Consider the following 25,590-nt stretch of genomic DNA (forward strand, 5'->3'; position numbering starts at 1 on the left):
CTACTGCAATGAGGTGGAATGTGGACCCTGAATATAGCCCTTAGTTGAGACTGTGCAACACAGAATGGCAAGTTTGGCCTCTATGCCTCAGGCCTGCAGAGCTGATGGGAGCTAAAACCACAACTAAACATGATCACTAAAAAGTTACCACCTATCAAACTGAGTTGCTGTGGCACCTCACACCCGAAACAACACCAATTTTTCCTGAAAAAGGTGGTTCTTGATCAGCTCAGGGTAGCTTTCTTCAATAAGGAGTAATGGGTCTGCAATGTAAGTCCAACATTATTTACTCTAATGAACTTTGTCCCTACCTAAGAGAAACAAAGCAAATACAACCAAACATAATGCTGCAATCAAAACAAAAGAAGAGTATGATATTACCATGTATGAACTCCAATACATAAGGTTCCTCACTTACCCAGGATGGGGTGGATAGTGAAAATCTATACCTGTTCATAACACAAAAGAGGAAGACTAGGAGAAATCTCCCCTACCACAACTACAGGGGCTAGTGTAAGGCAGTCTTCCTACTGCCCTCACATAGTCAGAAGTGAACACAGTTACACCTCCACTGTTGCCGCCAAGACTTTACAGTCTAAAGAGAGGCACTGATGAAAACTAATTGATGTAGCTATTTCTCTGACATCATGCAGTTTCACCTTCAAAAGGGGACAATTGTATTTGGAGACAATGCATGGTGTGCTTCCAGGATTAAGGATTAATAAAGAAAGCAAAATATTCTAAGACCTAGGAACCTAAGGAAGAGATCTGATGGTGCAAAACAGGTTCCTACACTGCTTCCTTAATGGTTAAGACAGGATATACTATATTATACAGGCAGTCCCTGGTTATCCCACTATCATTAGTTCCGTTCTGAGGATGTGATGATAACCGAAAAATCACTGATAACCGATTTTCAGCAATTTTGGAGGGTTATCGACAGCCAAAAGTCCTGATTTTCATTATTGGCACCTCTGTTAGGTATGTGTCGGGGGCACCAATACCCAATTATCGGCACGCGGATAAGAGGAAATCATAAAAATTTCAGCGAGGTGAAAATTGCAGATTACAGCCGATTCCAACACGTTAGATGAGTGCTGGAGGAAACCGGATCGCCGTTAACTGGGGACTGCCTGAATATCCCTATAGCCCTACCAGGGCATCAAAGAAGCTCAAGATTCTTCCTCAGGAGTCAGAGTTTCTTAAGTTGGGATAGAGAAAACTCTTGAAAGAGCTTTGGTCTTGACATCATTCTTAGCACGAAAAAGATGCAATAAAAAGATATTTCTGCTCCAGTATGCTGAACACCCTACTAATAATCATATCACATGTAACCCACCTACTTTTTTGGCTAAAGCCACACCACCAGAAAGTGTTCTTAAAAAAAAAAAAAAAAAAGCCTTGAGAGAAGCATATCTCTGGGGTAGAAAGGAGAGCCCCTACGGGTCTAAATTTGCCAATGACTTTGTTCCACAAAAGTGGCTTTTGCAGAACCTTCAGCAATCCAGCTGAAAAGCAGAAACAGTTTCTCCTAAGTCAGCATGGATTTATAGCCTTGATGGAGGAAACAGGGTGGGAAGACAGGGACTGCCCTGGACTTGCGCCATAATCTATTTGAAATCTCCCACAATACTAAACAAGAAATTAGCAGATGTTCCCCTTTGTCATTAGGAAAGAGTTCCTAGACAACTTACACAAGTTTCTGGAACTGGGGAGCTACACAACAGTTTCCATGTGGTTAAGCAAAGCATTTCAATATTTCCTTAAAGCTTCCCTGTCCCCACCTGAAGAAGCAGATTTGTCTATGGAGGTATTGCCCAGGAACTCTACTGATATCTGGAAGGACTGGGAACCAATGCTTCCTCAGCCACCAAAGCATGATTAGAAACATGGTGGAGCTCCCAGTAGTCCTCAACCCTAGAGACCCCCTTCAACAGCAGAAACATACATGCATAGGTTTGTCCAATATTGAACCATAATGTCTATTGCCCAGGCTTGAGGTCCCAAAACTGAGACATACAGCTGGAGACAATGATTCAGCTTTGTCAACTTTAGAGATCTTCAGGGGCTGGATGAAGACACTCCAAATCACCATGCAAACTACAGGGTAAAGATAAATAGAATGAGAGTACTTGTCCTGGATCCCCTTAAGTCCGCCATGTCTTCACAGTCAACCAGTAACCAACTGGGGCTTATGGACAATATGCCTCTTCGCTGTCCTGGTGATGGCTACCAAGGTTTCCGAATTCATGCCCCCAGCCTTCTTATATGAGCTAAAGAAGACACGCCTGAGAAGACAGAAATTACTTAAATACCTTCTGGATAGCCAGCAACTCCTTGCAGGTGATGTGAAGACTTGCTTCTACTGGCAACCACACCCTTGAAGTGACTGGCTCCCGATAACACATCCCCATCATCATCCAAGGCGTATGAATACAGTGAGAGGTCTGGGTTCAGGGACTCTAGGGACTTCCCTGCTAGAAGCAATACTATGTACATCGACTAATGAAGGGAAAGGACCTGTTCTTGGCTCCATGGCTACAACTCAAGGTCTGGCCGAGTGTCCGTGCCAGTGCCTCTCAAGTGCAACTGAAGAGGTAACATCCAAAGTCGAGCACTCAGAACTAACTCCAGAGAAGACAAGTGGCCTAAGCGATACACCTAGCATTAGTGGGCATGCTCACTGAGGAGAAGAATTCTCTCATGATTAACAACAGATTGTCTACTCGAGCTTGTGTCGGAAAACCTTGAACTGAACAGAATCACTCACCATGTCCAGGTAGGCCACTCTGTGTAGGTTTCAGCAACGATTTTGACATTCTTAGTAAGCCTATGGCCTTGTCAAGCCCAGTACAGGCTCTCTTGCCCTCAGGCCAACTCCTTTGACTTCACAAAGATAACCCAGTGGTCCAGGTAAAGAAGTAACATTACTCCATAATAAGTAAAACATTCATGAAGGATAGCACCTAGTGAGAACTTGGGGCATGGAATTCAACCTGAAACAAAGGTCTCGACATCGATATGTCTTTCCACAAAAACAAAGTGTAGGCTCTTCATGAAAGTTGGTGATGGGGACACAAGAGTAGGCGTTGTTCATGTCCACTGTAAACATCTATGTGCCTTCCTCCATGGCCATTAAAGACCGTAGAGGTTGACTCCATGGAAAAAAAGGGGAACAGTTGACCACAGAGGTTGAGCCTGTGTATGTCTTCCTCTGTCCTCCAACCTCCCATTGCCTGGCACTACATATAGCCTGTGTAAAAAGGCCAGCAAAGTAGCTGGTACTTCCTCTAATGCTGTCTTCCATGAGGGAGAAAAGACTTCCTGACCAGTGCCTGTCTCTTCTCTAGGTTGCTCTGTATGATTGAAAGGTTAGGAGCTGGCTGGAGAGGTGGTGAATTCCTGAAAGGAATGCAATAATCTTCCAAAAGAATTTCCTTACCATGGCAGCTACAACACTGCCAACAAAGATGTGGAAAGTACACGGATTTACAGTGAAACACTCAAACAGTGGAAGGATACATGTCGAAGTGGTAGAGATGGGGCTCCCACAGTGCGTACATATACATCTCCATGGGAGAAAATCTTGGGGGTACGCAGCCCATCAGCGCCAAGGAAAATGAATGGCACTCCTTAATTGGCTGCTTTGCAAATGCCAGCCAATAGCATGTCAAGTAGCATTGACCCTAAGTAGTTCAGCTTCCCTAGAAGCACTTTCCTTTCATGAGCTTTGTGTTTGGAATTTCTGGGGAGGGGGGTTATTTTGGGTTGAACACTTAAAAAAAAAAAAAAAAAAAAAAAAAATTATTGATATTCTGCTGTCTTTACATTAATACAGTCAACCCCAGGTATTCGTGGGGATGTGTACCATTAACCCCTGCGAATAGCTCAAATCCACAAATACTTAAAACTTCCCTAAAAATGCTTATAACTGTCTATTTTGATAGTTCCAAACACCAAAAAACCCTCTAAAAATCCTTATAACTGGATATTTCAATAGTTTTATCACAAAAAGTGCATTTAGTCATGAAAATGATATAAAAATACAGTAATTTGTGAATATTTCTCTATGAAAAATACCACAAATAGGTGAATTTTCCGTGAATAATGTGTACATATGTTCCACAGAGAAATCCGCGAATAGATGACAGCATGAAACGGAACCATGAATGGGAGGGGGCCCACTGTATTATTATTTGAAAATTAGTAAATAATTTTTTTATCATAAAAAATGTACTGTATTTAGTCATGAAAATACAGCAAAATGAAAACAGAACTACTGACATGTTCCTGAGAGTAAACAAACCTCACATTTCGTTAGGAGGTATAGTAGTCCTGTCATTCTACAAACTACCCACATATTTTAGATATGCTCTACTATCGTCCTAAAACACTTTAATATTTCAAAATCATCTTACAACACAGCAAATTATTAATAAAATGTACAGTACAGTAAACCCCCCGTATTAGCAGGGGATGGGTACCACAAACCCCCGTGAAGAGTTAAAATCCACGAATAGTTAACAACAACCCCCCCTCAAAAAATGCTTATAACTGCCAATCTTGTAAGTTCAAATAACAAATGTATACCTTAAACTAGCATCCTGCATCAAATATACCTTAAACTATTATCCAATTACTGTATTAATCTTTGAAATATTATTAATATCATTTCAAAGTCATCTTAAATATTTTACCCTTAAAAATATATATGTAAGTACTTCTAACCCTTCCAGCCAACAACAAAGAGAGAGAGAGAGAGAGAGAATATCTATCAACCACTCTCCCTTTCTATTTATCTATCTATCTCTCACATTCCAAGTATCCTTAGGCATGAGAGAGAGATTTTGCAGCATCCTTCATAGCTATTTTACTTGACCACCAAGTGGGCAACATTTATGTCAAGATAAATTGACAGTTAGATTATACCCCCCTCACTCCAAGCTTCGGAGAAGACTGGGAATCGATAAGTTTCCTTTGAAAATTTTACATAATTTACTATAGAAATGCACCTAAATGAGGTCTGTAATTATAACTAACTGTAATTATAGCACGGAAAATCTGAAAAAATTAATAACAAAGTAACATCACGTTTATCCATAAAACTACAGTACACAAAACAAACATATATTTTACACATGCATAAAAAATCTATCTCACAGAGAGAGAGAGAGAGAGAGAGAGAGAAAGAACATAATCTAGATTAGCAGATGAGAAGAGCTTTTTCAGCCAGGGCTAACGCTTTTTTTTATGATGATAGTTACAGTTGGATATTTTGCTGTGTTTACATTAATATTAATATTTGAAAATCAGTAAATCATTTATTTATCTACAAAACAAATAAACATACGTATTATATATGCATAAAAATTCTCTCATCTCAGTAAGAGAGAGAGAGAGAGAGAAAGAGAGAATTACAAGCAGTCCCCGGTGGGCTTGGTTAACGGTGGCCTCGGTTAATGGCGTTTGTCTAGCAACGAAAATCGCTGATTTCCACTTATTGGCGCCGATAATTGGGCATTGGTGCCAATACATACCTTACAGAGGTGCCGATAACCAAAAACCGGTGCCAATTGCTGAAAATTGCGAAAAAGTGCAAAATTGCATTTTCGATAGCATCAATTTTAGGTTCAGAATGGAACCCCTGCCGATAACCGGGGACTGCCAGTATTATTTCTATTATTTGATGTTATTATTTAATCTTATTAAACTTAATATTAATATTTAAAAATTAGTGCTGTAAATCATTATTTTATCAAAGTGTATATGCACATACATTACAGTATTTAGACAAGAAAATAACATGAAAATACAGAACTTGTTCTACAAAAAATCTGCGAATGGGTGAGTTTTCCCGCAAATAATTTATAGATAGAAGCTACAGAAAAATTCCACGAATCGCTGTCAGCGAATTGTAAGAAAACGAATCCGTGGGGTTTACTGCGCAGTACTGTACACAACACACAAAATACCAATATTGTATATGATGCACAAATAACCCAGCATCTCTTCCCAACTGCCCAGTTCATTGTGTGGGCTTCTACTGTTTGTGTGTTCTGTATCGGTGTGTATCAGTGTACAGTACTGTGCTGCAAGTATCTGTTTTAATCATGCCCCAAGATGCTTCCTAAATGCCCTGCTCCTTTTAAGGCTTCTGGCAAAGAGCCTAAGTGCAGGACACTCCAGGAGAAGGTAGGACTTCTGGAAATGCTGAGGGGAAGGAAAAGTTACGCTGTAGTAGCTGCCCATCATGGCATGAATGAGAGTACTGTTTGGTACATCTAGAAGGAAGAGGATGAGGGGAGAATGCTATTTACAAGGATCCTTGGTGGAGATGAAGTCGGCACCCTCCTTGATGCCCACTCTGATCCCCTGACAGACCAGGATTTGGAAGAGCTGACGAAGTCTGCCAGTGTGGATGAAGACATGGCAGGTTTAGGGGACTGGGACGGGGACGGGGACGAGGAGGAGGATGAGAGCCTGTCTTTGGAATGTGTCCCAAATTATGAGGGCAGCCAGGAAGCTGTGGGAGATGACTGGGCATGGGATCCTAATCTGGAACACTCCATAAACTTTTCATATGGCCTTAATGGGATTTTGGGACCCTATAATAACCTCCTCGTCAGCATGAGGAAGCAGAGACAGCACCTGCCTATCACCATGTTTCTCGAGCTCATGAGGAGGACCCTCCAAAGCCTCCCAAAGCCCCTGAAGAAGGGCAATTGGTGGACACAGTGCCTGAAGAAGGGTAAGAGGGCACCAAAGAGGAGATGTAACTCCTCTGTGCTTTGCTGTGCAGTCATATCTCCATCATCATTCATTGGACTGCACAGCTAGTTTATCATCATCATCTTCAATCAACATTCATCACTTATGAATACCTGTATGATTTACATAATCTTGATATTTGAAAATTAGTATTGTAAATAATTTTTTTATCATAAAAAATTTATATTTAGTTACAAAATATAAATGAAAATACAGCAACTGGTGAATATTGCTCTACAAAAAAATCCGCGAATTAGTGAATTTTCTGCAATATATTTGGAGATACATTCCACAGAAGAATCCGCGATTAACTAAAGCCACGAATGCTGAACTGTGATATAGTGGGGGTCCACTGTATTACTATATTTCACCAATAAAGTACTGAAGAGTACTGTACAGTATACACATCAACTGTAATTAATTATTCTTCTTCTTCTTCCCAGCTTGTTCCCATTTTTATATGGGGTCACACTGTACAATTATTAAAACTAGATAAAAGTCATCCATATCTGGCAAGGCTGTAAACAAAGATACAGTTGCAGATGATGCACACAGGTTTGGAAATGTAGATTTAACTAAAAATAGTACTGCAAATACTTGAAATAATTACACAACTCTAAAAAAAACTTACATTTTCTGAAAGTTAAATTCAGATCTGCAAGCTTTGTTGGGTGATGCCAGCATCTGTTTCAGCTCACGTACTCACTTGTGTGTTTGTCTTGCTCGGCAATCAGTCCATGTACCTTTAGCGAGATATAGCAGTGAAATCTGAATTTAATCACCACCCAAAAGCATAAAGCTCTTAGTGCTGTTACAAGTGCTACCAAGAGACCAAAGAAAGTGTAGACCCTGATGAGTACCAATTGGAACTGGGGGGCTTAGAAGTGGAATCCTTTGGAAGACTGAGAGGATGACCATCCAAAAGCTCAAGCCCTGAGAAGGATGAGAGCATGACAACAGTCACTGCATTGTTTCCAGCTTTTCACCTACATCTCATCACTTTCAAGGATGGAGGGGAACATCACTCTGTAATGGGCAGTACCAGTACAGGCCAAAGTCCTGGACGATCGAAGGAGTTAGCCAAACTGAACCTCCTGAAGAACTCTTGCTGAAGATCAGCCTTGAACTCTCCAGACTAACCTACAGCTTCTCCCAGAGCTTCAATTCCAAAGAGGAGTCAAAGGCCTTCCTCTCTTCTACAAGAGAAGAGAACACCCAAGTGAAATCCTGAAGAATAACCCAAAAGAGGAGATTCTTAGTGCCTTCTCACACCTCCTTCACCAGTTCAAAGATAAAGGTAGGAAGGAGAGTGCACAGGGACAGATATGGAATGCAGGAGCTCATATAAAAAGTACTGAATAATTGACAACTGCAAAAGAAGAAAGTATGAAACTCTCTTAACAGGGATAAGTATTTAACATACAAAACCAAGTCTTTTGTAAAGATGAGTTAATATTCTGTACAAAGGATTTGCTGTTTATAAATTTGCAAACCTGTAGACTAAAAATAATTTAGTTAAAAACTCCTACACCATGTGTGTTCAAATACAGCAATCACTAGCCCAAAAAATATTAAACTAATTAACATACAGCTCTAAAAGCTGTGTTACATGATCAGACCAGCTGTAAAGACATGTTAGACTTAACAGTAGCTGTAGGGCCAATGGGTTACCCATATCTAAGTGGCAAGTGCCCTGACACCAACCCACCTTTCAGCATTGATATGTTAACAAGCTTTAACAACTGAACCAGCTAATGCCAAAGGTTATCAATTTCAAAGATGAAGGTTTCTATACTTGTAGGAACAAATATTCACTTAGAATTAACCATTTGGGCCACCACTACAAGAGTTAATAAAATTAACTCAGTGGTCTGATTACACTATTATTAAGAATAATCATCTTGAATAAGAACCAAGGCTCAAGCACAGTGAAGATGAAGAATTCAGATAGATAGGTGGGGTAAAACTGTAAGAAATATGGGAAAAGTCAAAAAGAGAAAGAAATGCAGCAGTGCTGGCAGGTTGCAGAGAGAATTTTGAGTAACATTTGCAATGGGCCATGTAAAGTAGTGTTACCCCTTTGGGGATAATGCTACTTTAAAGAGTCTTGCACCATTAACACAGTTTTACTGGCTGATGCTACAGTTTTTTCAAAGAATTATTTATTTTTGTGATAATTTACTTTCATTATTGTTCTTGTCTGTCTTCACCTTCACAACAGTATTTTAATCTGTGGAAACTTGTTTCACTCAGTGGCCTTTTTGGTTTGTTTCATATGAATGTTAGTTTACAGTTTTTTATTTTTATTACTGCTGATTTTATCAACATCAAAATTTCTGTTGCCTTGGGAACACACTGGGCTATGAGGCAGAAGTTGAGAGAGCAGTAAGGGACAGGGTAGATGAAGGATATCCAGGCTACTGGTAGATAAAAATGACCCATCTGTAGTGAGACCAGTAACTTTCTTAGGTACATAATATACCTTTATTTGGGTATCGAAAATTGTGATCACTTTGAAAAGGTATGACCATTGTTCTTGGGGTATTAAGAGGCTGTACTTCTCAAAGACTGAGATGGATTAGGCTGTGATGAGAAGAAATAAGCAACAGTTGGTTGTCAAGTAGTAGACAAGTAGATCTTGTAGTTTCCCTCCTCCTTCAAGAGGGATGTTAGTCTGAAACTTTGAATGGTGTAACTCTGAACACATCTTAAAAAAATCTAATTGATGCTGAAGATGCAATATATTACTACCTTGAAACAATTCAGCTTGTATTTTGATATATATATATTTTTACATTTTTCAATTTCTTTTTTTAATAACTGATCTTTCCTTCCTGCATTTCCGATTATCATCAGTAACTTCTTCCAAATGAACACCATAATATGTCTTTGGAAGCTTGAATTTTAAGTCAATGGCCTCTGTGCCAAGAAAACCAGATTCAGCAGCACCAATATGCAGGCTTGCTCCATATGAATAGGGTTCATGTTCTGAAACCTCAAATAATAATAATAATAATAATAATAATAATAATAATAATAATAAATTTTTACTCACATCAGGATCAGAACACCAGGTCTTTCAAATGAAAGACTTGCTTCACTGAATAGGGTTCATGTTCTGAAATAGCTCACAATAAGTCATAAAATAATAATAATAAATTTTTACTCATCAGTTGTAACAAATGAAAGACGAGTACAACTGCAGCTCAAAATTGTAACTGGGCAGGCTAACTGCTTGCATACCAGCACGTTTTCCACGACTTCCCAACTCAGCAGTGACCCAACTGACAGCATTTCATTCAAATTATCCTTTCTGAGTGAATATGATGGAAATATCAGCACACAATTACGTGTGAAACAGAAATAAATTTCTGACTCACATCAGGATCGAACCTAGGTCTTTCAAATGAAAGACCAGAGTGCTGCCAACCAGGTCACACAAGTCATATAAGAAGTTGGAACCTGAGTAAAACTGTACCCAAGGAATTACCTGGGCAGGGTAATTGCTTGCATACCAGCGTGTTTTCCCCAACTTCCCGACGTAGGCCTAGTTGTGTTGATACTTCTATCATATTTACTCAGAAAGGATAATTTGAATGAAATGCTGTCAATTGGGTCACTGCTGAGTTGGGAAGCTGGGGAAAACGTGCTGGTATGCAAGCAGTTAGCCTGCCCAAGTAATTCCTTGAGTACAGTTGTACTCAAGTTCCAACTTCTTTTAGGACTTGTGTGGCCAGGTTGGCAGCACTCTGTTCTTTCATCTGAAAGGCCTGGGTTCGATCCTGAGGCGAGTCAGAAATTTATTTCTGTTCCATACGTAATTGTGTGTTGACACTTCTATCATATTCACTCAGAAAGGATAATTCGAATGAAATGCTGTCAATGCTGAGTTGGGAAGTTGGGGAAAATACGCTGGTATGCAAGCAGTTAGCCTGCCCAGGTAATTCCTTGGATACAGTTGTACTCAGGTTCCAACTTCTTTTTGAAAGACCTGGGTTCGATCCTGATGAGAGTCAGAAATTTATTTCTGTTCCACACACAGCTGTGTGTTGATATTTCAATAATAATAATAATAATAATATATACAGAAGTACAGTAGTAGAATGAAGACCTACAGGAAAGCCCATGAAGTCATGGGAAAGAGGACCTTGAATTGATTGGAGTTCAGGTGCAAATAGCAAAGGACAGAGGTGACTGGAGAGAACTCATTTCATAGTTGACCCTTTAAGGAGAAAACATAATGCAAAAATGTCAATGATGATCACTTCATACACGAAAAAAATCACTTACTATAAAAACTTATAAGGTGCTGACAAAACATTTTGTAAACCACAAAACAAATCATTTACTATGAAATTTATACGCTGAACGACAGAAACTTGTAACTCAGAAATCAAGAAAACATGGTAGCGAACTTTAACAGGCTAAAACGCAGTGGTGAAAAAAGACTGGTACCAGTAAGAACCCAATACCTAAGAAAGTGACTGAGAACAAATAAAATTAACGGTATACGATACTGAACAAGAAAAACTGGAAGTTCGAGCACGTGCATTAAAGACTTAAATTGAATACAAATTATTACTTACAGGTAATTCGGATTTCAGCCAAAATGAAAAAATTATCTCACTCTTTTGCAGGCTGAAAAGAACAATGATGTATAAATTACACTCAAGCCCTGTCTTTCTTAACAGTTCACCACAGAAAATTCAATTTTCCTCAATAAAAAATATCACTGAAAATTCTCCTTTTCAAAAACCTAAAACCTTAACACTGAGATTGGCAGTCCAATAAAAATTCCTAGGGAAGACTGAAACCTGTTCATCAGTCAAAAGATGCACAAGGGGTGAAGCAACCTGCTCTTGGAAGACCTAGAACCATATGTCTATGGTACTCCCACAGGAGGAACGAGGTCATCTTTCTGTTCTACCAAGCTTTGTAAGTGCAATGGGTTTGATTAATAAATAATCATAAATATTAAGTTAAAACATACTTAGCCTGGTCAAGGATGCCAGCACAAGGGTTCTAGCAACTACTCTTCTGTATTAACATGCAGGGAAGCTAAAAATGGTTCAGGCAAGCTAAAAATGGTTATGTGAAAAGGGCTCTCTTGTCTTTACAACTGGCATTTTATCACTAAACATTTTGTTGCTACCATAATACTTACTGAGCGTAAAAATGGTACAAGATGAAGTGTGTAAAATTCATCCAGAATAAAAATCTTGCAATCTGCAGCATTGCTGAGAAAACCCTTCGGACTGTCCAAACTCGATAAGGCTCCAAAAGCTGAAAAGAAGAGCCAACATTTTAACTAAAAACAAAGTTACAAAATGAAGTAATATTTACAGGAGAGAAAGATAGAAGGAATCTTCTGTCTTTGTTGTTTCTATATACTGAAATCATAACCTCCTAGTATACTGTGCTTTACCAAAGCACTGCAACACAGTTTCAAGATAAAAAGATCACATTTCAATATTCATGAATGATTTGCCTCACTTCTCATTACCAATTTTAGTACTTAAAATAATGTTTCATAAGAATGTGCTAAAGATTTTGGATCTACAAGGTAAACATTACAATTCAACCCTGGATTTAGTCTGTCAACAATGCAAGTCCACTGGTCCTTCCAGAGCTGGGGGCAAAAAATTTTTATGTTTAACTCTCTAACTCTGAATGGCCTCAGAACACAGGTACATAACTTACTGCATTCTAAAATCTCAATATGATCAAAATTTTCTGTACTTCTATTAATAGAAATTTTGGTACTTATGAACAAAGGGGGATAACACTGCATTCTAAAATTTTAATATGAAAAAACTGTTTCTAATTTATATTTTGGTCCTTACAATCATTTATTTATTTTATAGCCAAACATCATCTTATTTATACAACAAATAAAGGACATCAATTACACCTAATTTAACAACTCTAAAACTACTTCCTTTTCTTACCCATTCAACTGAATAACAGAAAGTGACAATTTCAAAGCCTAAACTAATTTCAATCATGCTCATCTTGAATGAAATTAATATGGTTCCAAGCTTATTTATATGTCTTTATGGAAATGTTACATTTCCCATTTTTTTTACCCTTCTAATGTGAATAAATGATCTGCCAAACTGACAATAAGATACTGAATTAAATCTGACATGTCTAAGTCTACAGTGTAGGAAATTTAACAAAACTAGTTGAACTGAACCGAGATGTTTGTTCAAAACTTTGAATTACAAATAACTCACATAAGAAATATACAGGCAGTCCCTGGGTTATGACGGGTCTGGCTTACGATGTTCCGAGGTTACGACGCTTTTCAAATATATTTATCAGAAATTATTTCCCAGTTTACGACAATGCTGATCCGATGGAAGAAATATGGCTACAAAATGACAGAATAATTAAAATTTGGAGGTTATTTTGATGAAAAACTCAATAAAAATGCAGTTTACATCATTTTCAGTACACCCAAATCATCAAAAGTAAGGTTTTCTTAGGATTTTTGACGATTTTTGGCAATTTTTCGGCTTACGATGATTTTCAGCTTACGACGCAGAGTAGAAACGGAACCCTCGTCGTAAACAGGGGACTGTCTATAATGTCACAACCACTTCTCTTTCTTTTAAAATCTATGATATTTCTGTCATTTATATTTTATCATTTCTCCTGATTTCCTGACATACAATAATTTTTTCCGGCTCCTAAACCACCCTGATTCAGCACGAAGCAGGCTATTATCTTATTTGAGAATGTTTCATAGCTGCCCACGCTACTCTCTGCATCTAGAAGCCACCATATGAGGTATCAATATCCAAAATTACTTATTCATCACAAACCGTATCTAAATGTTCTTCAATATAATCATGAATCATTTCATTTATATTTCTTTTTGATTTTTTCATACTGGGATTTCACTTGCGCTATATGTACAATAAATGACATGGCAATAATATTGATAGTTTTCCAATTTTGGCATGACTAAAACTTGGTGTTCGGCTCTCTTTGGGGCTAATAAAATGTCTTCTATGACATTTTTCTGAGGTAAAAAGTTTTTCACTGGCACTGAATGCCTGCTCCAGTAAGTTCTTGATGGTGTCTGGAAACACTTAGCTATCCAAAATCTTAACATTTAGCATTAAACTTCCTCCTAAAATTACCAAACAACCTTTGCTGGTCCTGAAGTCTAAAAAGCAAGACCCTTCACCTTCTAAATGTATATTATTTTATGGTCAATTATTTTTAAATACAGCCTATGAGTCATCATTTCATATATCAAAACACTCCAACCAACGTTCTTTTAAATATTTTTTCTGTGATACAAAATTCAGGGCCAACTGGATAAAACCAATTAATTTTGACAAAATGTCCTATTGACTTTATGGGGATGTACTAAAATCCAAATGCTTAAAACCCTCTAAAAATGCCTAGAACTACCATTTTGATAGTTCAAACACAAGAAAAATCTAACAATGTTTATACCAATATTTTAATAGTTCTATCACAAAAGTGCTCTCAGTTATGAAAATATGAAAATATAGTACAGTAATTAGCAGATATTTCTCAGTGAAAAATACCGCGAATAGGCGAATTTTCAGCGAATAAGGTGTATATATGTTCCATACAGAAACCTGCGAATTGGCGAGTTCGCGAATCCAGAACCGCGAATAGGAGGTGGTTGACTGTATAATCATAGGGGAACACCATACATGCCTACAAAAATAATTTCAGTTTTTTTATCTTTAATTTCCTTCAATTATTTAGTGACCTGCCCCTTAACAAAAAATTAATCTTAAATATCTCAACTCACATGGTTCGGCAATGAAACAATCAAACTGGAATACATTATGATATTATTGTTTTTCATTTGTAAAATAATTAGTTGAAAAAATACTGAAGTTTGGCTAGAGTTAAGCTTAACAAAATATCTAAAAGCAAATACTGTAATAATCACTTTCCTGAATTATCTACATATCTCACTTGATCTACATGAACAAATTATTAAAGACTACTGGGGTTAAAAGCTTGGGTACTTCCAAATACCCTTCACACTAAAACTATGAAATCATAACTTTCCATATTTCCAGGTTACAAAATATTAAATTACTTTCCAAATTACCCTTTTTTACAAAAAATGTGCTAAAGACTGTAGTTTGTGTACTGTTTTGCAAACCATTATGGTCTATTTTCCTACAGTTTTATATTAATCTTCAAAATGAATAACTTTTTTTCCTGCTTCATACTTTATAAAATACAGCATCCTCTTTTACTAAGTTTCTGCCAATGAAAAAGCTTTAATTTAATTGGAAATATGGTACCATTTGCTGTGTGTAAATGTCAATTTGAATTTCAAAGCACTGGCAATCAAAAGTTTGCATGAAATACTCACCCCTGCTTGAAAATCCGTGAATGGCATGTAAGGTCCTGTCAAGAGACATGGTAAATAGAGACAGTACCCAAGCAGAGTAGCGAGCAAGGGTAATGCACTTAGCTGGCCATCTGGGTCAGTATCACACACTTCAAGACTAAAACTTAAACTCCTCAAGATGATCCATGCAACAACTACAGACACCATATAATCTCCCTCAGGTATGCCCTCCACCCAAATTTCCTGAGAAAGAAATAAAACCCTAAGAGTTTTTGTATTTTGCTTGAACAAATATGTAAATGAACCTTCACTACATTACTCCAAATATCATTATTTTTAAACACCTCATGGCAAGTTTCAATTCTAAATCACATGGCAATTACTACTACTCTTATCATATTCTATGTCAATTTGGTAAAACCATCTGATACCTACCAAATAAGCTATGAAGAACTGAGTGTTAAAAAGTACTAGTATGAGGCACCATGTCAACCATATTATGAGTTTTAGTCTGGTCAATAATACAATGAACATGATTGAAGGGACAATGAAGCACAGCAAGGTCCCCACAAAACCGATTAATGGAAATGCTACGACCACACTGAAGACAATGTAGAAACTGCACAAATGCTGAAAAAAAAAATGAAGATTATAGTATTATCAACTTTTGTCCAGCATTTAGTCAATGTAACGGATTAACAGCACAAAATCTTTGGGCTGTCCTTTGCTAGCCTAACCTTAATATAGGAAAAGCGTGCAGAGTTGATAGGTTCACAGGAAAATTACAGACAAATCCATGTTTCATTTACAGTCTTCTATCTTTCTACCTTATTCAATCTGCACATTTCACTGTATTCATTTTCAAAGTTGAAATTTTCCTACATTAGTAACCAATGACAATTACAGCACAGGAAGCCAGAGTACATTAATTTTTTTAAGTGAAAAAGATTTAAAGAAATATATAGCACTTCATTATATGACAGGCTTCTAATTCTATAAAATATGTACCTATGAGTATAATAATGTATTGACTATTTCTATAACTACAGTATTCAACATTCTTTCTAACGCTCCTGATAGAAAAATATTGAAACTATACAGCCTAAAACTGTGCAGACAACAAAACCAGAGAATAAATTTTAGCCATAAATAAAATTATTACACAAATCATTTTACTCTTTTCTGGTAAAGGAGGAATGAATAATAAATATTAATATTTTCAAATATGGATGAGGGGAGCTTAAACCTATTAATCTAATAGTATGACTACCATACAGTATATACTTTCAAGAGCAGAGAAATTAATATTGTATCCACAATGATTGCCAATGAAGATATGTCCAGGTAAGTATCTGTCAATGAATATAATTAGAAATAATTTTGGTATTGTTTGTTAAATTCCCAACCACACCTACAAATTAATGAACATCAATGAGAAAAAACTTAGTGAGTAAAATTAATAACCATAAAGTAGTATTATCCCATATTCAACTGAGATTCAACATACAATGCGTCAACTACTTGTAATCTGAAAATATAAAATATCAAAAGTAAATACAAAATTTGTTATGTCAGATAACAAATTTGCACGCAGCTGCACCCTTGACCAGCAGCCAATATGATTTATCTCTGATCCAGGATGAACACAACCCCCCGCCCCCGTCTCTGCACTATGTGAGGTGCAATAAAAATATAAACAAGTGATTTTCTCATTAAAAAGTTGTTTGAACAAAAAGAATTCTCTTAAATAACATCCTCCATCCCTCCCAGTGACAGTTAATAATCCCAATGGAGTAGTAAATATGAGGATTATATTTCCTCTAGAAATAGAACTGCTTCCTACTTGGACTACCCGTAGGTTCAGAACTTTTCCTCATATATACCGTCAAAAAAATATGCTTAAACTCCTGAGCATCATAAACATCATACAACAGAACATATAAGACACAATGGTCCATATTATGCAATTCAAAATTACATTTTTATGACAAAGTTTTATATAAAAATTCAATGTTCATTCTGTCATAAGTTATGAGAGATCCAGCAATCATTTAATCATGACACACACATACCTTACAAAAGAACAAAAACATTCTTACAGTAACATCAAGGCAATATCATGTACCTATCAGAATTTACATGAATGATCTTACCTGTGGGTAATATTTTCTGATGAACTGAGCTAAGACAACATGGAGCAAGGCCCATGGGCCACACCTGAGCAAAATAGGTGGCCAGACATACCACTCAGTGTCCGTCATATCTTGACGTTTCCCAAACCAGCTGCTATCATGAGTAGTGAGATCTAAATACTGGCCCCACCCTAAAAAAACCAAAAAGATAATGAAACAGTAGGAAAAAATTTCTGAAATTACACCATATCATTTTATTGTAATGAAATATAGTAATGACCTCTTCTATATATGAAGCATGCCATAATGTATCACTAAAATGTAGCATTTCTGGAAAATTCACCATAACATCACTGTAAATATTTTCTTACATTCAATATATCAACTTTCCCTTTATCTGGTTATATGTGAAATTAATACTCTGCATTCTCCCCTGTTCTCTGCTCTTTCCATTTAACTCTCATTAGTTTAACTTTTCATCTATCCCCTATTTCCTGGGCTTTCCTACAGGTCTTCATCTGGCTTACTTCCAATCTACTGCTTTTCTAGCTAACTGTTCTTTATGCCTTCTAACCATGTTCAACCCATTTTCATATCTGATAAAGTGCTACCCCACTTTTTTCACACTTTACTTTTCCACGCTTCATTTTGTCGTAGATTTTTGTGGAACACATCTTTCATTTTTCTGCGGGAACTTTCATCAATTCGCGGATCTTTTCTATAGACCGTGCCTCTAAAATTATCACTAACTCGCTTTTTTTCAAAGAACAACACCACTTATTCACTAATGACTGTATTTTTTCATATTGCGTTCCTGACTAAATACAGGCAGTCCCTGGTTATTGGCGGAGGTTTCATTCCGATGGTGTGACAATGAGCGAAAATTGCCAATAAGAGAAAATCGGCGATTTTCGGCACCAATAACTGGGTACTGGTGGCAGTAACCGGAGAGTGGCACCTCTGTTAGGTATGTATTGGTGCCAATACCCAATTATCGGCGCCGATAAGCGGAAATCGGCGCTGAAAATTGCTGATTTTCATCGCTAGACAAGCCCCGTAAAATCAGATCGCCACTAACCGAGCCCGCTGATAACCAGGGACTGCCTGCACTGATTTTCATGATAAAAATGATTTACAGTGTATCTATTATAATTTACAGTGTATTTAATAAGCTCAATCCAGGTTGGGTCCCAGACTGAGCATAACAGGTGTACGATTCGATTTGAGTCTCTCTCTCTTTTTAAGGGTAATGTAAGATGTATTTGAAATTATACTACTGTAGTGTTTTTGGATGATAAAGCATATTGTACAATATTTAAAATATTCACTAATTATTTTCATTTTATTTTCCAGTATAAGCAGACTGGAAAATAAAATGAAAATTAGCGAATATTTTAAATATTGTACAATACACTCTATCATCCAAAAACACTTTACAGTAATATCATTTCAAATACATCTTACATTACCCTAAGAGAGAGAGAGAGAGAGAGAGAGAGAGAGAGAGAGAGAGAGAGAGAGAGAGAGAGAGAGAGAGAGAGAGAGAGAGAGAGAGAGAGAATCGAATCGTAACCCTGTTATGCTCAGTCTGAGGCCCAACCTGGAATCTGGAATGAGCTTAATAGATACACTAGTAGAGTATATGTCATGAACACAATATGAAAAAATACAGTAATTAGTGAGCAAACAGTGTTGCTCTAGGAAAAAAAGCAAATTAGTGATAATTGTAATTGTTTTTATCAATGTACAGTATAAGGAAAATGGAACGACTTCAATACTATGAGAGAAAACAGCTATGCTTATGTATAGAGGGGTAACTTCATTAGCTGTAAAATGTTGTCAGATTTATTTAATTTAATTTCTGTTAAAGATTTAATTTGTATTAAATGTTTTATACATATTTTGTTGTTTACATTAATATTGATATTTCAAAGTTAGTAAATCACTGTTACAAGCATTTTAGGGGGTGTAATATACATAACAGTAACAGTTGTAAAAGGGTACTACTCTAAGGTGACTTAGGGTGTTTTGGGATGATGGTTTGGGGTTGTTTTTTGCTTGAATTGATACTAAATTGTTTCAGTATGATAATTTAATGTATATTTTTGTTTGAACTACTAAAATAGGCAGTGAACTTTTATAATAGATAGTTATAAGCATTTTAGTTTAAGGGGTACAGGGTATTTGGTAGTTATAAGTGCTTTTAGAGGGGATTTTTGCATTTCCATGGTGGGTTCTGGAACCTATCCCCGAGAAAAAGTAGGGGAACACTGTATCTCAGTCCAACTGCTGGACACCACATCTCTCTGCCACTTCATTTGTATTATGGTCTTTCCAATAATCCCATTTTACTCTGGTTTCTGGTCTAGAGTACATGCTAGTCATAGCTTTTCAAAATCTCATCCATTTTCTTTGTCAGTGTCTAAGCTTCCTCTGTTACAATGCAGTACAGGCATTATGCATGCATCATGGGTTCATACTCTCTCTATTAAGGGGAGATTTTACATCACTAGAAGTCTAGCTATCTCTTTCCATTTCATCTATAATGCTGCTACTCTTTTTCTAAAGCTCTCTTAATTCTTGCTTCACAGTCAAGTGTGACAATGGTGAAAGGAAAGTTCTATTCTATTGTCTGTCTACCACACTATAATTCTCTACTTTCTTCTTTTCCCCATTAGCGCTCTGAATACATTATCTCTTAATGTGTATTTCATAAAAGCATGGGTCTTTTGTGTCACCAACTATTTCATTTGGTACATGCCACTAAGTGCACCCTACCCTACACCTTTCCAACAAAAGCCCCATGACCACACTCCTGACTGAATTTTTCCTTTGCTTCATTGCCTGACACCAAAAGCCTACTTTTGCTATGTTGATTTTCACCCTTTCTCCTCTATGTTGCTCTTCCATTTTTTAAACATTTCGATGGCCTCTTCCTCAAATTCAGCTGTAAGTACCAAGTCATCTGCATACTATATACAAGGTAATATTTCTGTAATTTTTTGTTTGCAATTTGGTGAGAGATTCTAAATATGAGCTATTTTCAATTTGCAATTTGTGGTTGTCCAACATTCAATACTGTTTTACAGTTAACTGCATCTGAATTGTGTGAGTGACAAGATGTATATAATAAGATATGACTCTTCTGTTATGGTAAAGGAATATCCCTACCTTAATGGGCCTTCTGCTACCCTCCCTTTGCAATGTCCTTCTGACTATTTGTCTATATTGTGTCAAATACCTTCTCAAGACCCACAGGAATGAATGATTTATTTTTTTCTGTAGTTGTCTCATCATAAAGACTGCTGCGGTTGCTGACTTCTCTCACATTAAGCTAAAATGACTATGACTGATTTTAATAATTATCATCATAATTATTATCTTAATTTTCTTCCCTCCCTGTCTTATCCTGGTGCTTGAAGGGTCTCTTCTCTTCAATGGACCTTTGTATACCTTGACTTCACCTTCCCTCATGAAATTTTGCATTTGCATATCCTTTTCAACAGTTTTACCAACCAGTTTCTGATGTTACATGAGCTGACATTATTCCTTTTTATTTTTTCACCATCTATTTTTTAGTTTACATGTTATTATTCTTTTGACTATCTCAGTCACCTTTCTAACCCTTACTATCAAACAAGCTCATAGCTCTTCATTTTGCGTTACGCATGTCTCACCTGATACAACAGTACAATCCTTGTAACATAATCAATCAGCATTTCAGCTGCACTACTCTTACATGTTATCAACTTGTCTCTGGACTTCCTAAACAATGTTTTGCAACATCAATCCTTTGTTTTAGCCAAATCTCAATACTACTCATCCCACCTGATTTCTTTCCTCCAAGTTATATCTTCCCATCACATCTTCAAAACCAACTCTGTTCATTCTTTTGTGGTCATTTAGGTGTCCTCCTACCAGTATCCCCACTGACATCAGCACTTGTTACTGAAATCCTACAGTATAATGTTTCGTACTGTGACCTAAGATATATATTCTGATTGTCATTATCTACACATGAGCCCTTTACTAAAAAGTAAGTGGACATAAGAACAAGTACACTTAACTGATCCTACAACTGATTAGCAAACTTCAATCATAACAACATACAAATCAAAGTACTATAAAAGAATAAGCTTGGTGCTGAATAAATGCTGAAAGTTATTAGAATTTCCATAAAAATACAAATTACAATTCGATGGAAACTGCAGCCTGGGTTTTCAGTCTGATGCTGGTGTACAAGACCTGTTCAGTACAAACAGAGACTGGCAGGATGGCAATGTTTCATTCTAACAGTAAATCATCATGTGCTGTTACGAAGTCTATCAAAGAAAAGTAATGTAAAAGGGATCTTAAAAGACTAGGTTTACAATGATCATGAAAAAAAAGACTACAGTAAACTATCATACACACTGGGTATCCTAAAAGGAAATATACCTAAAGAAAATATGTAAAAAATGATGCACCTAGATCCTACTCTTCTTTGCATTACCATTAGATAAACTAAGTTTACAACCAAGAACATTCAAAGAATCATAATACAGAAACCAATACAGTACTGTCTACTTTCATGAAATGAGTAAAAACACATTCAAAATTTTCCGATTGTCTACCTGAATCCTTGAGATAACATCCACAGGGATTTTAAATTAAGCATGACAGGCAACACAAACAACATGTAAAGTAATTCCTTTAGCATCACAAATATACCTTTTGCCATTAGTGCTTCTCCTAATTGTGGTAATTTTCAATCAATACAAAAAGGACTGCATGGGGAACTTGTTCACACGGTCTTCCAGTGAGCAGACTCGATGCTCACGAGTCATGAAATTATCGTGCATCAGTTGCTTCCACTACTTGAGAAATCAAGGAATCTCTAGCCAAGGTAGGCTCTATACCAGCCCATGGTGACGCGGGTTCCATCAGAGACCCGCACTCCTGGAGCTCCTGAGTAATAAGTGGATTGATAATCAGTTGCTTTCTCTACCCGAGTGTCCACGGAAACTTGAGCAGAGGTATGCTTATACATATCCGTGGAGGTGACGCCATGATACTGGTAAAGGTAACTTGGGGTTATCTGAGGTGACTTGGCTCTCCTTGGAGGTTATTCCCTCTACCCAAGTGTCTGAAGAAACAAAGGCGGAGATATGCACTAGTCCCAGAAGGTGACCTCCTGGAACTAATATCGGTGACACGCACCTGGTACTCCTATGCTGCAGGGTCTTGATGAGACCCACAGCATGGACCCCGAGTCCAAAGATGTGGAAGAGCACCAAGAAGAGAAAGCACAAAACTATGATGAAGGTGAAGACAACAATAAATCAAATCTCTTCTTCGACTTTTTAACACCAGTCTGTTGCCGGCTCGGAACCCTTGCACCATTCCCATGCGGGAATGGGAAGGAGGGATTGGGGATTGAGCGCACACACACTCTGGACTCTCTCTCTCTCCACATTGCGCCAAGCAACAGCTGGGTTCTTGAGCAATGAACCCACAGTGCAACCCCAAGTACAGCCCTTTGTTGGCCGAGACAATGCCGTCATCAGATTGAGCAATCGAGTTAGAGGATTTACAGTATAATGCAATAACCTGTAAAGTAACAGTATTGCTAAAATAAGTGTAATCGAGAGAACCTGGGTAAAACTAAGCTATACTTACTTACTTACAGTATTGCTAGCGAGAGAACCCGTACTTCTCTGCTCCCTCGAGCTCTACAACATCTGAAAAATCTAAAACATTACAAATGTCAGTAATAATTTTCAGAATACACACCTTCCTTCACAATGTGAAGGAATAAAACTCTCTCCGAGAAAGACGAAGATTGTCATAGAGCTGTAAGCGAAGTGAGAAAATAAAGTTTGAGCTTGTTGTCTTGGCAACGTAAAAAGCAGTTTTACCATTCTTAAGTTGTAGGGATGAGTTATGTCAGAATGAACAATTAAATCAGAATACTAAATATGCAACACACGAAGGTAAAATAGGGGGTTGGATTTGCATTACAGGTACTGCATATCATAATACCACCTTATGTCCAGATACAAGCAAATACAGCAACACACTAATGTATGAAAACATCACATAAACAAACAAATCAGTCGAACGGGAGGCACAGAGGAAAGAGCAGCACCTCTCTCTCTCTCTCTCGGCAGCCAAAAGCAAAGTGAATGCGTACCAACTGGGTGGGCAGGACACCCACCCGTAGCTGGTAGTTAACTACATACTTAATCACCTTGTTCAAAGTTAAATGGCTGGTCTCCAGCTGCGCTGAAGTATATTCCTATTCTAAAGACCGATGGTTTGTATATTGTGTAAAAACAGTTGGATTTTAGTGGTAAAGGCCATTCTTAAATTAAGAAGCAACTGCAATTTTAAAATATAATATATATATTGTATATTTTCACATGCTCATTAACATTACTTCAATAAACTTCAAAACAGTACTGTACTTACTTTGGGAGGTGCGATAAAATCTATATAAACTATATGCTGTTCCACCCCAAAAGGAAGTAAAATAAAACAAAAGTTCGATCCAAGACAGTGACGGAAATAGCTGGATACGCTTCACATTCTGCCATTTTTGACGATCAAGGCCTTCTACTTTCATATGCTGCATTAGTGTTTAAAACCTGAAAAAATAGAGCAAATTCTTTACACAAATAACAAGGACATAATTACAATGCTACATTACAGCAACAACAGAAACTACTGTACATGACCTTTTTCTCTATCCAAAATTGTATTACAGGCAGTCCCCGGTTATCGGCAGGGTTCTATTTCTGAGGGTGTGATGATAACCGAAAATCGGCGTTTTCGGCAATTTCCGGGGGTTATCGGGGCCGAAAAGCACCATTTTCGGTTACTAGCACCTCTGTTAGGTATGTATCAGCGCCAATACCCAATTATCGGCGCCGATAAGCGGAAATCGGCGATTTTCGGCACCGAAAATTGCCGATTTTCGTCGCTAGACAAGCCCCATAAAACCGAATCGCTGTTAACCGAGCCTGCCGTTAACCGGGGATGCCTGTACTTTGGAATAAAAAGCATTTCCCTGCCTCATTTCTTTTCTGATAAAACTGCTACCCTTAGGAACCAGTGCTTTACACCCATCTAGAAGTATTTTGAAATGTCTGCAACTTTTCCCCACATAATGTGCTTTCCCCAAAACATCTCCAGATTTTATGATGTCCACAGTAATCCATCATTAAACAAACAATTTCTCAATACAATTTTATTGCTGGAGGAAGAAAACCTAAAGTAAAAAAATTACTAATCTGCACTATGGTTATACAAATTATAAAGCACAAGAAACAAAGCAGGCAGAAACCTAGCACATCTATAAACAATTAATCATCACTTGGAAAACAAGGCTTTAATAGTTTTTTTTTTACAAAACTGCACATTTTAAAGTACGTACAGTGATTTGTATTTTCCCTAACATACAAACCTGAAGGTCTTTACGTGGGATTTTGCCTGTGAACTAGAGCTGGAACAGTTGTTAACTTTCAAACAAGGTCATTAGCTACCAACAGTAGTGGGGGAAACCCCACCTGCTTGTTGGCCTGCACCCCACTTTGCCTTTCGGCCCAGGTACCAGAATGAGGGGTGGCTGAGGTGGGCTGTAAATGTAAAGATCTTCAGGTTTGTGTTAGAATAAAATGTTTAATTTGTTCCCACACAAATACAAACCTTTAGTCATTACACAGGAGACTTACCCATTGGCGGGTGGCGTCTGGGTAAATCTCTGAACAGACTAGTTTGATTCTACCCACCTGGAAATACCTTTCTGGTCTGGAAGAGCTCAGGAATGACTCTGGCACCTCTAGCTTGTAAGACATATGCGATGTTACAACTGGTAGACTTCTGGGCTTAAAGTAATGAGTTGCATCATTACTTTGAAAAAGGCTTGGAAGAACCCAAGTGTCAGAAACAATAAAACTTGCTAATTTATTTTTTCTTTTATAATAAATGGGATCTCTTCTTTCTGTATTTCCCTTTACTTCCTCTTACTTCTTCCTAATGAACACCATATTCTTTGGAAGTTTGAATTTCAAGTCAATGGCCCCTGTGGGCTTCTTTCAAACATGATGCATTTATTAATCAATTTGTATTTTACATAGCTAACAAAACTGCGGTCCTAACTTATGGATAATTCTTATAATGCCAGCTGGAAACTGGTAAAAATGACAAACTAAGGAATTGGTGGCAATGAGGTAGGCCTATAGGCCTAGGTGGCAACCATCAGGGAGTATCGTTGGAGTGACACCAGCCACCCCGCCCCCGCTTGTTTACATAGGCCACCACCATGGTGTCATCTGACATGAGCACCACGGAGTG

General features: G+C 37.4%; 1 protein-coding gene across 4 annotated transcripts in view; it reads right to left on the bottom strand.

Moving 5' to 3' along the window:
- Positions 1-25,590, bottom strand: part of rasp (protein-cysteine N-palmitoyltransferase Rasp) — a 54,453-nt gene that overhangs the window by 18,968 nt on the left and 9,895 nt on the right. For all 4 annotated transcript variants that reach the window (XM_067132010.1, XM_067132013.1, XM_067132009.1 and 1 more), the window contains exons 2-6: positions 23,707-23,882; positions 17,278-17,447; positions 15,560-15,754; positions 15,146-15,367; positions 11,933-12,051 (exon numbers count right to left, since the gene is read on the bottom strand). In XM_067132010.1, the coding sequence (XP_066988111.1) occupies positions 11,933-12,051; positions 15,146-15,367; positions 15,560-15,754; positions 17,278-17,447; positions 23,707-23,869 (869 nt within the window). In that variant the 5' untranslated portion in view covers positions 23,870-23,882. The remainder of the gene's footprint in view (positions 1-11,932; positions 12,052-15,145; positions 15,368-15,559; positions 15,755-17,277; positions 17,448-23,706; positions 23,883-25,590) is intronic.

Source organism: Macrobrachium rosenbergii, chromosome 30 (assembly GCF_040412425.1).
Source record: "Macrobrachium rosenbergii isolate ZJJX-2024 chromosome 30, ASM4041242v1, whole genome shotgun sequence".
Classification (NCBI taxonomy): domain Eukaryota; kingdom Metazoa; phylum Arthropoda; class Malacostraca; order Decapoda; family Palaemonidae; genus Macrobrachium; species Macrobrachium rosenbergii.